Here is a 14,782-nt window from a genome sequence, read left to right as displayed (position 1 = left end):
GCAGCGTTATGAATGTTTCTGGCTCACATGTGTAACACTGGCCATATGGTGGAGACTCCCAGCTCAGGCCAAATGCCAACACTACATATTTTGCTAACATTTTTTTGCATTTTGTATCAGACTCAGGTCTCGAAAATCAGTTAATTCTGCATAAATTGAGTTATCATAGGGTCAGATTGATGTACAGATGTATCTGATAGATTTCTGTTTTTTATTTATTTATTTTACAGGATTCCTTTAAAATGAGTTTCTTACTCTGGATGGTTTGAAAAGATGAAAAAAATCATCAAAAAAAAAGCCTGTTTGCATGCAGAAATACATAGATTTCAGTATGACAGTGGACAACACCGCTGCTCACAAAGCAGTGAAAATAAATGCTTGTTTGTAAAAGTAATTCAAGGAGACGGCGTCAAATTAGAAACCTGCACAGAGAGGGCCCCGATTAAAATACCAAAACAGCATCAACAGAAGGTGAAAGCAGCTATTAATATTAGAACGACACTCAGGAGGTCCGGTAGGCGTGCATTTTATCCAGCAAATTTTGTCATAAACTGGAAAAAAGCCAAATAAGCATACTGATTATGAGGGAGGGCACTTATGCGTAGGTGGGCAGCAGTGTGTTATTGGCAGCATCTGCTCGTGTCCCTGTTAACTGTGAGGAACATGAATGGCATCTTCAGAAAACGTATAGAAAAATGTGTTAAGTAAACTAAAATGAGGGCAAAAACAAGGATGTTACACCAATGTGAAATCCACTGAATGTATTTAAATAAAGTTGCTTGATGTGAAGTTGCTGACGAATTCCATTTAAGGCTGCTTTGTGCTTCTACTTCAGCCTTTTTTAAGGGGGAGCTGTCAAACCGTATTATATTTATTTAACAGCTATGGTTACAAGTTACTTTTAAGATTAAGATTTTAAACTAAAAAAAATACAGTGAGTGCATTAAACACCTTTTTGGCTTTCAGCTGACAACCATTGTCAAACTTATGATACCTTTAAGAGCAGCCTTTCTCCTTTTTCTTCTTCTGTGGTTTTATAGGCAGCTTAAAGAGTTAAAAACTGTCCAGTTTTATTTTTCTCTGACCCTTAAATCGCTTCTTGGATTTATTCTAGATTAAATCTAAACTGTATATATATAGTGTGCTGTAACCTATCTCTACTTTAGCCCTCTATAGTGTTAAACAGCAGTATTAACTGTCTAATCATGGTAAATTAACAATCATAGAGGTCACATTCTGCAGAACAAGCTCACATTTTGCTCAAAACACTTATAATGTTCTTTAACGCTCTTCTGGTAAAGTCTTTTTATTGTTGTGGCAGTATGATGGCTGAAGTGCAGAGTCAAAGCACCACTGCTGAGCTTTTTTCTAGCAGGAACAACAGCGGCATTTACAGTTAAAGCAGCTCATGAGACAGTAGCAGCGAGCATTTACACCAGAATGACACGAGGTGCAAATGAAAGCAAATTTAAAACGAGGTCTGCTTTAAAGTGAGCTCCTAGTTGAGTGTTCTGCCATGCTTTAAGTCCCATTAAAGCAACACATGGCGACATTTAGCGTGTGTGCATCCGATAGAATTTAGTCTAATCTTATCAAATTGTGTAATCCATGAGATGAAATCACTCTAAACGTTACATGGATTAACGTGGATAGAAAAGGTCATGAAGTGTTAACACTCTTTTAGTACTTTTTGAACCATTTAGCATATTTCTCAACCGCCAGTCTGACGACAGCACAGAAACACTATTGTTTCATTCATTTAAATGAGATTCCATGAGTGCTGTTGTTGCGGATGAATTATGTATGTGTTGCTGTGCTGATATGTGATAGACATTGCCTCCCTGGGAATGTAGGACACATACTTATGCATAACAATAGTTTTCGGTTATGTTCTCACCGACTGGCCGTTCATCTCGAAAAATATTCTTTTCTTTTTACGAGAAAGTCTGTTCAGTTCATCGTGTGCTTACATTATTTGTCGTAGAAGGAAGCAGGTCCATATCTCAAAACAGACGGTTACTGTATTCAAATGTAGAGGAGGGTCGCCCCAATATCTTTACTGGCTACTTTATTGTTGTATGTCATACGTCTGCCAGGAACACCCTGCAGCTGCACTGGAGGTTTAAAATCAATCAGACAGGCCACTTTTGATAAACTGAACATCGTTTTTTAATATTTAGTGTTATAATATTTCTCTTTACAGTCTGCAAGGGGCATTTAGGTCTGTTACCAAGAGGGGTCAATCAAAATAGCACATCTTTTTTATGCATGTGCTAATGAACTGATACAGACTCTGTCATGACCAGATGGATACATAGATAGACCACCTTTATATCATCATCATCATCATCATCATCATCATCATCATCATCATCATCATCATCATCATCGGTGTCTTCTTTCTTTTTTTTACAGTGTGTGTAATTACACTGTTATAATAAAATAATATCCACTCTGCTCTTTACTTAACCTAAAGTAAACTGATATAGTACCAAATAGGCTACGTTATTGGTCAATTAAAAAAATAAATAAAAGTCTGTAATGACGTCAGTGTCTCAGAAAGCTAATGAAATTGGAACTTTTTTCCTCCCATGTGAAATTTATGTGATATCCTGTTAAATAAGCCCGTATTCCTAAAAGTGTGTTGTGGCACTTCAGGCTACTTTTGTGTCCTTCTCTCGTTACGTTTTGTCACCATCAACAGGAGTTAATTGTTGTTTGTGTGCCCGCTCCGTCGCCGCTGTGAAGTAGGATCGAGACGCACGTCCACTCGGATCTTCTCTTCGCCGGCGGGGAAACCCGGAAATCCCTGGCCGAGAGGAAGTGGTGCCGCTTGGGGAAAGCCCTGCCTCGGGGCGAGGGTCGACAAAATGTGCGGGCTTCTCAGCCAAGAAGAGGCTCTTTTTATTATTATTATTCTTGAACATCCTCAAATGCGATGAGAGGATTAATGAAGCGCGTCTGCCTGGCCCATACGTCCTCTTTAGTGCCGTTTGTGCGTAATTAAAACCGAATGGATACTCTGCCCCCCCTCCCGGTTGCCCCCCTCGCTGCAGGAAGACCGACTTACTGCTTTTTTGCTAACATTTATTATAAAACCTGTTGGAGTTTTGACACTGTTGTGACCGATAAAAATAAAAATCCAGACTGCAATTTATTAGGAACAGGTTTTTGCACTGATTTGTATTGTTTGTTTGTTTTTATCCGAGAACTGATCAGGAGCTCAACTCTTTATAGATACGTGGATTGAATTATATTGAGACCTCAGTTTCGGGTTTTTTCTCCATCAATTATAGTCAACATTTCTCATATTATGATTTGTCCCTATTCATATAAATAATTTTATTCTTCCTCAACTCATCATTTCCCAGCTGTTCTACATTTTTAATAATATCTATTATTTATCTTACGAATGTCGTCTGCATTTAGGTTTTAGAGCCTGTGCTAATTTCAAGCCTTTTCTCTTTACAAACGATCTGATTAAAACACAGAAGCTTTAAAGTGTTACAGGTATTTAAAATAAATAGATAAGAGCGCTCAAAAGGCTGCAGTCACATTTGTTCCTCTGCGGAAGCATAATTGCGCATCAATTAGTGCTAATTGGGGGTCAACTGAATAATACAAAACCCTTCAGTGGCAGCAAAAAGCCACAGATTTCAATGAACGTTCTGACATCTCATGTCACATCCTAATTAGAGGAGTGACATCAGCCTTCCTATGATTTAATCCACGCACGGGCTCTCTCTTCCTTAAACCCCAAAGCGGCTGGCCATAGGTTTAAGACCACTATACACAAACCCATATGTCAGCAACTGCACATGATGCTGGCTGTGATAACACCGTACTGAGAGTGAATACTTCATCAGGGACCAAGGAAAGCATAAAAGCGTTTGTGGGTAAATATGATTTTCGAAATGAGTCATGTGTGCTCTCTAAATAGTCTTTAAAGAAAAGCCTCCAGAGTTTGGGCCTACAACATATTCAATTAGAGAAAACTACTTTTCCCCTTTTTCTTCATTTCTAAGGAAGGGGAGCGTTTTATTGTGTTATTTGTTTTTGCACTGGCGTTTCAGCGGATGATCACACACACACCCTCCGAACCAAACTGATGTTTAACGGAACATTTTGCGCACAACCTGTCTTTAAGCTCGTGTTTGCCCCTGGACTCTTGAGCAAGCACAGCCGTGTCACATTTCTCCGTGTGAACGGGCCAGTGGCGCGCGTGAATGAAAATGTTGGGATTACCCGCTTTCACGAGACGGGATTAACATAGCTCTGTCATAATTCAAATTCCTCCTTGCCCGGGTAGTTGTGACAGACACGGTGAACTGTGTAGGCAGCTGTGATCAGCAGTAAGAAACCACAATTCAGATAATTAACCGCAAACGATGGCATTCATGTCTGAACTGAATAAACGGAGGCGATAGAATACTGTGTTTTTCCCCCGATGAAACACGTGATAAAAGAAGAAAGAAACACAAGAAATGGATCAGATGGATGCACAAGTGCAGCCGAGGTGGATCAGTTGAAGTTGTTTTTATTGGGATTTTAGTGTGTTCGTTTGTTGCCCCCCACCCCACCCCCCGCCCTTTACAGCTCGAGTGAAATTCCTCACTGCTTGCTTCATTCATCGTGCACTCCCTATTTTAACTAATATCTCCTTATAATAATTTATCAACAACACCCGAGACATTAAAAAAACTATCAAATTCACAGCTGGCTCGTGGCACACGGGTTTTGCGCAAAGCGCAATTGCATACAGGTTGTACAAAAAAAATACAGACACAAGGGCAAAATAAACACATCAGGGATTTTATGCTCACACGCACATGGACTGATTGTCTCGTAACTTCCACATATTTTCTCATAAATTAAATAGTGCATCCAGGTTTATGTTCAGAGCTGCTCTCACTCACTCACAGCGCAAGCACACGTTCTCCTGCGCAGCGTTTTCATCAAAGGGGCTCTTCAGCGATCCAGCAAAATTAATAATAAAAACAAAACAAAAAAAAAGACAAGAAGGGAGTCTTTAAGTAGCTAAGGAGAAAACATGACCATGTCCCTCAAACTCAACCAAGTTAGGATTCGGATCTTTCGATCTCTTGATCCTTTTCCTCACTTTTGGTTAACAAATTTGTTCCGTTCCCTTGATCAAAGTTAAGAAGTCAGTGTATTTTTAATAAGTTAGCCCAACACGCGAGACAGCCGCCCGCCAGTCCTCGTCTATGCTTTGCCCCGAGGTAGAAGTTAGGGCCTGTGGTCGTGGTGGTGTGTGAGGGGGGGGGGGAAACGCCACACTTGCCTCTCCAAACCTTGGGCTTTAATTTGCCTGTACAGTCTGCAGTTAACGACAGCTGTCCATTTATTTCGTACCCCTCACAACACTTGGAATTTCCACGCTGATTGGTCTTTGTAATCCAGACAGTCCGCGTTGAAATTGAGCTTCCACGAGGAGGCTGTTTGGTCCTTGTAGTCCAGGCAGTCTGCAGAGCCACTGAACCCGAGCCCCGCTGGTCCATACGCCGAGGAGGAGAGGGACGACGCCGGGCTCAGGTGGCTAGACACCCCGTTGCTGCTCATGGGGCTCATGGCAGAGCCTGCGGCGGAGAGCTGGTGGTGCATGGGCGAAAGGTAGGAGCTGCAGTCCATCCCCGTGAAGTAGGACGAGGAGCCCGTGTAACCCTGGTTGTAGCCCGTCGCCTGGGTGTAAGTCATGGGGTACGAGCGCTGCATGCAGGAGGAGGAGGAGGTAGACAGTGGGTCTGAGAGCGGGGAGATGGAAGCAGGGCTCCAGATGGACACGGGAGCAGCACTGCTGCTCACAGCCGGGACTGATGTGCTCGAAGGCGGCGTGAACTGGCCGCTGGCTCCGCTCTCTGAGCTGGCCTCTCGGACTGGCGAGCCTTTCTTTTTCACCGGCCTGCTGACAGCCTTGTTCTGCACGCCAGTCTGGGTTTGCTGGGCCTGCTGGCGATGTTTGGCCCGTCGGTTTTTAAACCACACCTGAGAGAGAATTACTGGGATTATTATAGGTATCATTTTCTTTTAAATGCAATAATGAAAAATAATGTTAAAATAAATAAAGAATTCACACATTAAAATATTGAACACGTAACCGCAGTGGGGTAAATACAAAAATTAGCTGTTTTTCTCATCATCTCACTTCCCTGTAGGAGTAGTATGGGCCATAATTAAATAGAAATGCGAGGAAAAAAATATAGCCTATTTTAGAATTACAAGTGAGCACATTCCCAATGGGAATAAATGAGGAAGTAACAATACAGTCTCAGAGGTGTTGTTGTCAACCTCTCCTGTGAATGGGGAGCCTCTCTCACCTCTCACTGACACAATTACCAAATATCGACCTCCTTCGGCAGGCTCGCGCTATCAGTTATGCTCACGACTTACTTGCACTCTGGATTCAGGCAGGTTGATCTTTAAGGCCACCTCCTCTCTCATGAAGATGTCCGGGTACCGAGTCTTGGCGAACAGATTCTCCAGCACGTCGAGCTGGGCCCGAGTGAAGGTCGTCCTCTCCCTTCTCTGTTTGCGGGGGGTTGCTGATAAGAAATGGGGAGAAAAACAGCGATTATTGGCACATCCTGACTTTTAGCACGATTTGAATCCAGCAACTTCTCACCTAGAAATGTTGCCTGTTCCGTATCCTCACCTGAGCATTAAATACAACTATCAGCGTTTTCAGCTGAGATAACTCAGCATTCCGTTAAATGTTTTAAACCTGCTGGACACCTTAAGAGACAGTTTTTTTTTCTATCGTGAAGTGGTTGCGGGCTTACAGGGTATATTACCTTGGTATCCCACGGAAGGATGCAGCAGGTCCACTCCTGAGGTAGATAAGCTCAGTCCGTTCATCGTGTAGGGCGGTTGCTTCAAATAGGACATCATGCTGAGTGTCGGTCAAAGGAGCACCAATGGAAAGAAAAATATCTCAGAAGAGAGGGTTGTTTTTATTTTTTAAAAATCCGGTCGCGTCTCTGTTTACTGAGTCAAGTCGTCCAGGCGAATCTGAAGTGAGACATAACCATTTTTCGCCCTCTTTCTTTCTTTTTAAAGTGAGTTCTTGAAATCAGTCCGCTAATTTTTACGCGCTCCGTGCGCAGAGCTCCGGGTTTAAAGAAGTGGGCGTCCTCTTAAACTGGCAGTGCTCTTAAAGCCAAGTGGAGACCCCCAGCTGTCCGTACCAGACTGAAGATGCTCTGTCTGGCTGACAGGCGTTTACGCCATCAACCCAACCCCCCCCCCCCCCCCCCCCCCCCCCCCCATACACAGTGCCTCCCCTCTCCTCACACACACACACACTGCTACTATAGCCCCGCCCCACACACCTCCCTCCAACTCCCCACCCCTGAAACACACTCCGCTCCTCCTCTACTAGTACCCACCGAAAACAAAACATTGTCGTTAAAATGCGCGCACACACTGGGCCCCAACCGGGCTCACAATTAGCATAGACCCACAGGTTGGGCGAAGCTAAATAGACAGCTGATTGGGGGACATTTGCAGAGACAAAGCCCAGTGTTGACCGATAAGTAATGCTGATAACAAAAGCCTTCAGGGAACAAACAAAAGAAGCCAGCGCTGCAAACTGAGCAGCTCATTCAAACACAACCGAGCACCTTTACTTCTTTATACCGGCCCTTTGTTTGTTTCCATTAAAAACCTCCCTGAGCATTCAAATGTAACGACATTAAAATACGAAGAACAGATAATTTGAAACACGGAGACATTTACCCCAAAGTGAAGGTTGAAACTCCTCCTTGAAGTATGGACACGCACACACACACACCCTCTTTCCTTAATGAATTAGATTTGGAAAGGTGAGACTATCGAAACGTGTTGATTAGAGAGGAGGACTTAATCTAAACAAACAAAGAGATAGCCTTCTCTGTTGATGGTCAATCATTTTAGAGGAGGTCAATTTTACGAGCAAAACAACAACAACAACAACCCCCCCCCCCCAAAAAAATAGCATTTTAATTTCAACCTCACGTGGAAGCTATTTTAAAAAAAATTTAGGCATTCAAAAACAAACTCTTAAATTGCACAAATAAATACAAACATAAAAATACATTAAATTAAAAATCGAATAAAGAAAAAAAAGAAAAAACATTTTGCATTATGTGACAGTTTTACTTCGAGGGTCCTGTTAAAGACATACTTACTCTTTGATCAGATGATAAGCACACCTTAATATTTTATTAATTGCTAATATATTGGGCTAACTTCCGCAGACATCTGCAGCCGGTCCGAGGCCTCTCGTTTCCACTTACACCTACCTGTAGAATAAGTTTTACAAGTTTTACAAGGACTCGGGGCGCTCCGAGCCGGACCCCTCGTTTTTATACAGCCAACATAACGGCCACTCCTGTGCTCAATCTGTCGCTTTATTTCAACCCCGTTCAATAATAAATACCCTGCCTGGATATTTAATTATTATTGGCTGGTATATTTTTTTCCTCCCCTTTTTCTTCCTTCTGTAAGAAATTAACGAGATAATCCGGACGGCACGCGCTGGCCTGATTACAGGACGCCAGCCACGACTCCGCATTCAGGCTTCCTTAATTTTCTGCGTCACGAAAATAAAACAAAGACTGGCATTGTATTTATCAGACCAGCTGACTGCCAGACACCCCCCCCCCCCCCCCCCCCCATTACCCCCAAGCCCCATCACAACCAGCCGCACAACTCACTTTCCCAAACTGACAAACGCTCATGTGGGCCTCTGTTATTATTATTATTATTATTATTATTATTATTATTATTATTATTATTAAACAAAGTTTTTTAATGCACTGCTATCACATTTAAAAAAACAAATCAGGCAGGTTGTAATTAAAGCTGTATTATATTATTATTATTGTTGTTGTTGTTGTTGTTATTATTATAAATAATCTGAGGGGCTTTCCCCCTGAATAAGATACAAAAAACGAACTGATTTCGATGTGTTTAAGCTTAATTCTATCCAAGGCTTCTACTGAAACGTCCACAAGTTGCGGACTGCTCCACAGTCCCGCTATTCCTCGGCTCACTGCGTCTTTGCTTCAGGCGTGCAGCCCGGCAGAGGCAAGACAGGGAAAAAAGTTTCCCCCTGAGCACGCCTCCTCAATTATCTCCCTGTAGGCTAGCTTCATGGCAAGCAGCTCCCAGTGGCTTTCATTGTCAATTAAAAAATAATAATAATAATAATAATTTTAAAAAAATAGAGTCAATCTAAATTAACGGCGGAAGTTAAATGGGCCACTTACTTCAGTTGTTAGGCGCTCGGTTTTTGGTCATGGGCCTGTGAAGGATTTATGTGCCTGCGGTAAACCTTTGGATGTGGATAATACCGAGAGATGCTCGGTATTTATGCTGAAAAAACGTGTGTGAGAGGAGAGAGAGAGGAAGGAAGGAAGGAAGGAAGGAAGGAAGGAAGAGATGGAGGGGGCGAAGAATTTTAGCAGCCAATGGAAATGAGACAAAATATGATGGGCAGGGGGGTATCAAAAGATGCAGTTGGAGAAAAGTGGCCTATTGCTGGCTCCGAAGCATCGCTGATGCCCAGCAAAGGGAATTAAAAAATAATGTAATTACATATACGTTGATATATTTTGACACAGGTAAAATATGGCATGGTATTTATGGGCTAAGGTGTGTTGCCATCAGTGCTGTGACCATCAAATATTACAATAAACCAGCTGTGCTATTATGACATAATTATAGTAGATGGATTGACATGGAGGCTGAAGACAAAATATTAAAAAATAAGAAAAATAATAATAATAATAATAATAATAATAATAATTTCGGAGAGATCTGTTGTGGTTTGATTCTGTGTAACTCCATGAAGAACATATGAAGAAAAAATAAATGTAAATGTTGGTTGAAACTTTGCGCCCCCACTCCCTACAGTCAAATCCTGAGCAATGTGTGTGCTTAAAAAAATTCTGTGGTTGTAGGAAGGAGGTGCAGGTTGCATTTCGGGATTAGATTACCACTAAAGCTAATCCCTCTATGCTCTTTTCTTTTCGCTCATCTGTTGTGCTCGGGCTTAATCCTGGATCCCAGGTCGGTTTGGATTTTTAAAAAAATCATCAGTTTCCGACAAAACTTTGGCCTCCTCATCCCTAAATGAAGGCTTTGATTGATGCTCCCAAACAAACAGCAGGTTAGACAACTAATTAGGAGTCTATGTGCCAGATGAACAGACTGCGAGGCTGCTGGGTTGTTAGACAAGCCTGAAATCAATAAGGCCTGCACTCTGTGTGCTGCTACAGCAAATCTCAGCACCATTCGTGTCAATTCCTTGCATAAAGGCTTTAAAATCAATCAATAAATAAATAAATAAAACTGTGATTTTACCCTTATTTTTTCTTCTTCTTTTTTTTTTAAAAGTGCCTACTTTGGTCATTTCTGGATCTTTCCAAATCTCTATAGGCCTATAGCCTTTACAGTTTCACTGCAGGCCGTGGAGTTTTCCCATTTTCTGCCTTCATGGATGCACGCTAAAACAAACAGCCTCACCGGGCTTAAATATCTGGTCTCCTTGTTGTCCCACAGCGATGTTCTTGGCTCACGCAGAGTCCTTTCATCTTCAGCTCTGATATATAATTCATCGGAAAATATCTAACAGCCCTGGGGAGCGTTTCAGCTAAACGGAGCCGTGGTTGTTAAAAGGTGAAGTCGCTTGTTAATGTCTGTGGCAATATGCCCTCCCCCTGTCTCCCGGCGAATCGACGCAGTCACGGTTTCTCCTGCTGTTAGGGAGACGAATTGAAGGCTAAGAATCGTGGGACTGCAACGCTGCTCTCTCTCAGAGTGTACTGGATAATGCTGGCATGAGGGAAGTATGTTGAGCTGCTGCCACTTCTCTTTTCCAGCACCCATTTGTTTGTTCCTTGTACATCAGGGTGACAGACTTTAAATATTAAACATTTGTTTAAAGATATCATAATCACAATCTAATGAAAGAGTTTGTTCTCTTAATTCATGGGGTATAAATGGGGGTAAATGTAACATTTACATGATGTAAACACAATATACCAAATTGTATCGCTTCATGGATTAATATTCTTAATCTTTATTTCCTCTGACTACCTCTCACTTCAGTGGTCTAGGCCTAAATCAAGGTCAAATCAATGACTTGGCCCACTCTGTCAATCCCATCTGTTACACGCTGATGGGGGGGAAACTATATTGGACATTATCGTGATTTTTTTTTTCTTTTGCCATCTGCACCTGACAATGATAACTTTATTGATAGACATTGTGGAAGAAGCCATACATGTATTGATGATTACAAGAAGACAAACCGAGCGTCCCTCGATATTTAACTATTGTACTAACAGAAGGCTCTGGGCAGCAGCTGAACAACGGAGACAAAAACCTTCTTATCCTGTGAGGGGGAGCTGTTTTCCAGCAACTCAAATGTGAAGTCACACTGGCAAAAAAAAGTGTATAGAGCTTTTTGTGTCTTATTGGTTGGGAGAGAAAAATGTTTGCTCCCCAACTGGTTGGTAAATAGTTGCTAGAGGTTGCTGGCTGTTGCCAGGTAAAATTGGCACCAAAGATGGTGCTACATCAAAAACCTCCTTATGATTGCTTTGCTGAGGTCACTCGTAGTTTGCATGGAAGATGCTGGGTTGTCTGCAAACATTGGCCAACTGCTAGCCGAGTGGTTGTACGACTTACAGGATGCAAACCAGAGACAAACTTTACTACTGCTCAGCTAGTAGTTAGCAAAAAATTTGCAGAGTGACTACAGCTAGGTACTAGTGACCAAAGGAATTGCAATTAGACATTTGCCCCCCCAGTAAGAGAATACACATAGCCACTGATCAGACCATAGGCCTTTGGGACTGTGTTTTAGGCAGCTGATTTCCCAGAAACTACCATCAACCTCTAACAAGCACTTGCCAGCTTGTCAGGGAGCACACATTTTTCCCTAGCAAACAGTGGTTGATAGATGGTAGAGAACCAGTCTCCAGGCCTGTGTGGCTGGGGACTTATTGCCATGCTCAGATTTACATGACAAAATCCAATTATTGCAACAACACATTAAATAAAATAGCAAATTTTAACACCTTTAAATGCTAGCGTGGTTCGGCTACATGTACTTTTCCGGTGAAATGACATTTTGGAGATTCTTCTTTGATAGTTTGGTGTCAGTGCTGTACTTCATATTGCACCTGCAGCACAGTATTACAATTTTCCCATTATAGTCCACTGCCTCATGGCTGTCATAGCTAATATCACATCATATTCATGCCCTTCATTGAGATACATCCACCACTTGTGGTTTCCCCATGGGAGAGTTGAATGCCTAGTGCCTGCTGGTACCTCGTTAACCTCCCACGGCCTGTGGCTATAGTGTTAGCCAAACTGAGAGGCCTCATACCTGGGTATTGGTCAGCAGGGACTGGCCCCAGGAGCCCAGGACCCCCCACCAGTTGAGGGGAGGGAGGCAGGCGGGACAGAGGAGGGCCAAACAAAAACACAACCTGGCATCCCCACGGCAAACAGCCCACCTACTGACAGCCAGCATCTGGGGCACAGCACACAGCCTTCTCTATTCACATTCTGATGATGGCAAATAGTGAGCAGCAAACACACAATGCAGCCTAACACACAAATTCAAGCCTTTAGCAGAATGAAACTGGTGCTGGTAATTGGGTTTAGCTCCTGGCTATGGTTTTGGTTTGTTTTGCTTCTATAATTGGTAAACTGTTACATCATCTTTAGCTATGACACGTGAAGTTTTCCTGTAAGATTGTCCCAGAAATATACAGGTGAAGCTCTTTATGAGGTCAACTAAATGCTTTGAAAGCATGCATTCAAAAGATTAAAGTGCATGTGGAGAGCAAAGTTCGGAAACTGCTCGATAGAAAGAGACTGGGGAGAGAGAGTGGCAGAGAGAAATGAGGAGGAGGAGTGTAAAGTTAATCCAGTCTGAATTGATGGGCCCGGCTGCGGGAGTGACACTGAAAACAGTTTTTCTTTTCTTTCTTTTCTCTGCAAATTTGCTCTCCCCTCTCCCTCTTTCTTTGCTTCCTCCCGTGCCTCTCGCTATTTTTCTGCCTTCTTATCCTTTTTAATTAGAGGGGCTATTCTGCTGCACAGAGGACCTTAATCCCCAACTGACCAACAATGTAAAAAGCCAGCCTTTGAACAGCCGACCTGCACCCCTCTCTGTCCCCAAATTCCCCACCACCACCACCACTGCCGCCGTCACCACCAATCATTGCACTACCGCTGCCACTCCACTGCTGCCACTGTTGGGAAAAAAAGCAGCCTTCCCCCCTCACCACCATCTCCAGCTTTTCCAACATCTTGGACAAAGCTCTTGAGGAGCCACTGCAAAGAGAACTTGTCTGAAAGAGCATTTCAATATCCGCCAAGGTTTTCAAAGAGCGCTGGTTGGGACAAAAACCAAGGTCAAATGGCAGGTGACTTTCTTTGAATGAGTTATCAAAATAACCAAGCACAATTTGAAGTGCGCAGAAAAGAGCTCGAGGTTCCCAAGGAAGCTGTGTTTAGCTAGTTTACGGATACAATATGACAAAGCACATACACGCACGCTTACAAAACGCATTTTCCTCGCCATGTTGAGGTTTAATTGGAGAAAATATTTTGAAAATAAGCCGTTAGATGGCACAGAAGCTGGAAGTGGGTCCTGCAAATTCCCCCACTGGGTCTCATTTCCATATGTATATGGGTCTCTAGATGGAGTCCATTAACAAACCCCTGTTGTCTTGTTAGATGATTATGTGTGGCCATTATCAGCAAACTACTTAGTGAATGAGATAATAAATCAGAGGGTCACAAGGGGGAGAACTTAATAAAGGCCTCGGGTGAATTAATCATTGGCGATAACAACACTTTACCTGAACACGATTAATCATGTGTATCAACCTGGTGCCCTCCCACTCCCAAACCCCACCTCTTTATTAACTGAATGTAGTCCAAATATTTAAACCTTATAATGTCATTGTCACAGCAAAACACCAACTTAGCCTAAAAGTAATTGAAATAACTTCTCTGTAATTTTGCTCAAGCTGATTTTCTGTCAACTTATTGCCAACATAGCAGTCTGACAAATTGCCACTGGAGCACAATAACAGTCCTCCTGCTTTCAACCCTGCTCCGCATGCGAGTGATGGGAAAAATGAATTTCCTTTCACCGCTGACTACCGCACTTTTCTATTTTTTAAATTTTTTTTGCATCGGGCATGCTGGCTCGACACTGTTTCACACAGAGACAGGCCAGCCAAACCTTCTGCCTGGCTAATCACAGGCCCAATATTTCCATAGCAGGCAATTAGCATCTTGCTTTTATGTGTGAAATGGCTGAGGCGACGAAGGAGTGAGTCGGGGAGAGAGGCACAGTAAAAAACAGAGAAAGAATAAAAGAGCAATTAAGATGTTGGGTGAGCGGAGGACAGAGACAGGCAGTCTGCTGCCGTGTGATTTGAGGCTTGCAGGCCTGGTAATTAGCCCTTCATTGTGAGATAATGGACTTGGCCAATCTTCCCGGTTCCTCGAGCTGCCCGGCTCGACTCGACCCACGGAAGGTCAAAGGGCACAATGTGCAGCTTGGCTCCTATATCTTTGTGTCTAGCCTGTACTTGTGTGTATGTTGTGCGCGTGTGCTACTGGTGCTCGCATCGTCTAAGATGATAAAGTTCAAGCAAGACGAACGAAGCACAAAAGAAAAGTGTTTGCATTCACATAAATTAATAATCTCTCCAAATCTGCAAAGCATTCTGGATAAGCAGCCTTCTGG

The 14,782-nt window shown here is 42.8% G+C and overlaps 1 protein-coding gene across 3 annotated transcripts; it reads right to left on the bottom strand.

Annotated features, from left to right (window-relative positions):
- Positions 1-5,376: 5,376 nt before the first annotated feature.
- Positions 5,377-6,906, bottom strand: LOC146616874 (homeobox protein OTX2-like). Of its 3 annotated transcripts, XM_085371798.1 has the most exons (4): positions 6,794-6,906; positions 6,740-6,750; positions 6,409-6,560; positions 5,377-6,003 (listed from the first exon to the last, which is right to left on the bottom strand). In XM_085371798.1, the coding sequence occupies exons 1-4, from the start codon at positions 6,904-6,906 to the stop codon at positions 5,377-5,379; spliced, it is 903 nt and encodes a 300-aa protein (XP_085227924.1). The 3 variants fall into 3 exon arrangements, with proteins under 3 accessions (XP_085227924.1, XP_085227925.1, XP_085227926.1); XM_085371799.1 differs by lacking the exon at positions 6,740-6,750 and having other exon boundaries at positions 6,798-6,906; XM_085371800.1 differs by lacking the exon at positions 6,740-6,750 and having other exon boundaries at positions 6,810-6,906.
- Positions 6,907-14,782: the final 7,876 nt, after the last annotated feature.

This window comes from Diplotaxodon limnothrissa, linkage group LG15 (genome assembly GCF_057381915.1).
Source record: "Diplotaxodon limnothrissa isolate DT_005_m linkage group LG15, D_limnothrissa_male_GT1.1, whole genome shotgun sequence".
In the NCBI taxonomy this organism is placed as follows: Eukaryota; Metazoa; Chordata; class Actinopteri; order Cichliformes; family Cichlidae; genus Diplotaxodon; species Diplotaxodon limnothrissa.
Note: the sequence above shows the minus strand (reverse complement) of the source record. Positions and strands in the feature narration are given on the sequence as shown.

Coding starts and splice junctions, on each gene's coding strand:
- LOC146616874 (XM_085371798.1), bottom strand. CDS start 6,906: ATGATGTCCTATTTGAAGCAACCGCCCTACACGATGAACGGACTGAGC. Junction 6,004..6,408: donor TGCCTGAATCCAGAGTGCAA/GTAAGTCGTGAG, acceptor ATTCTCTCTCAG/GTGTGGTTTAAAAACCGACG.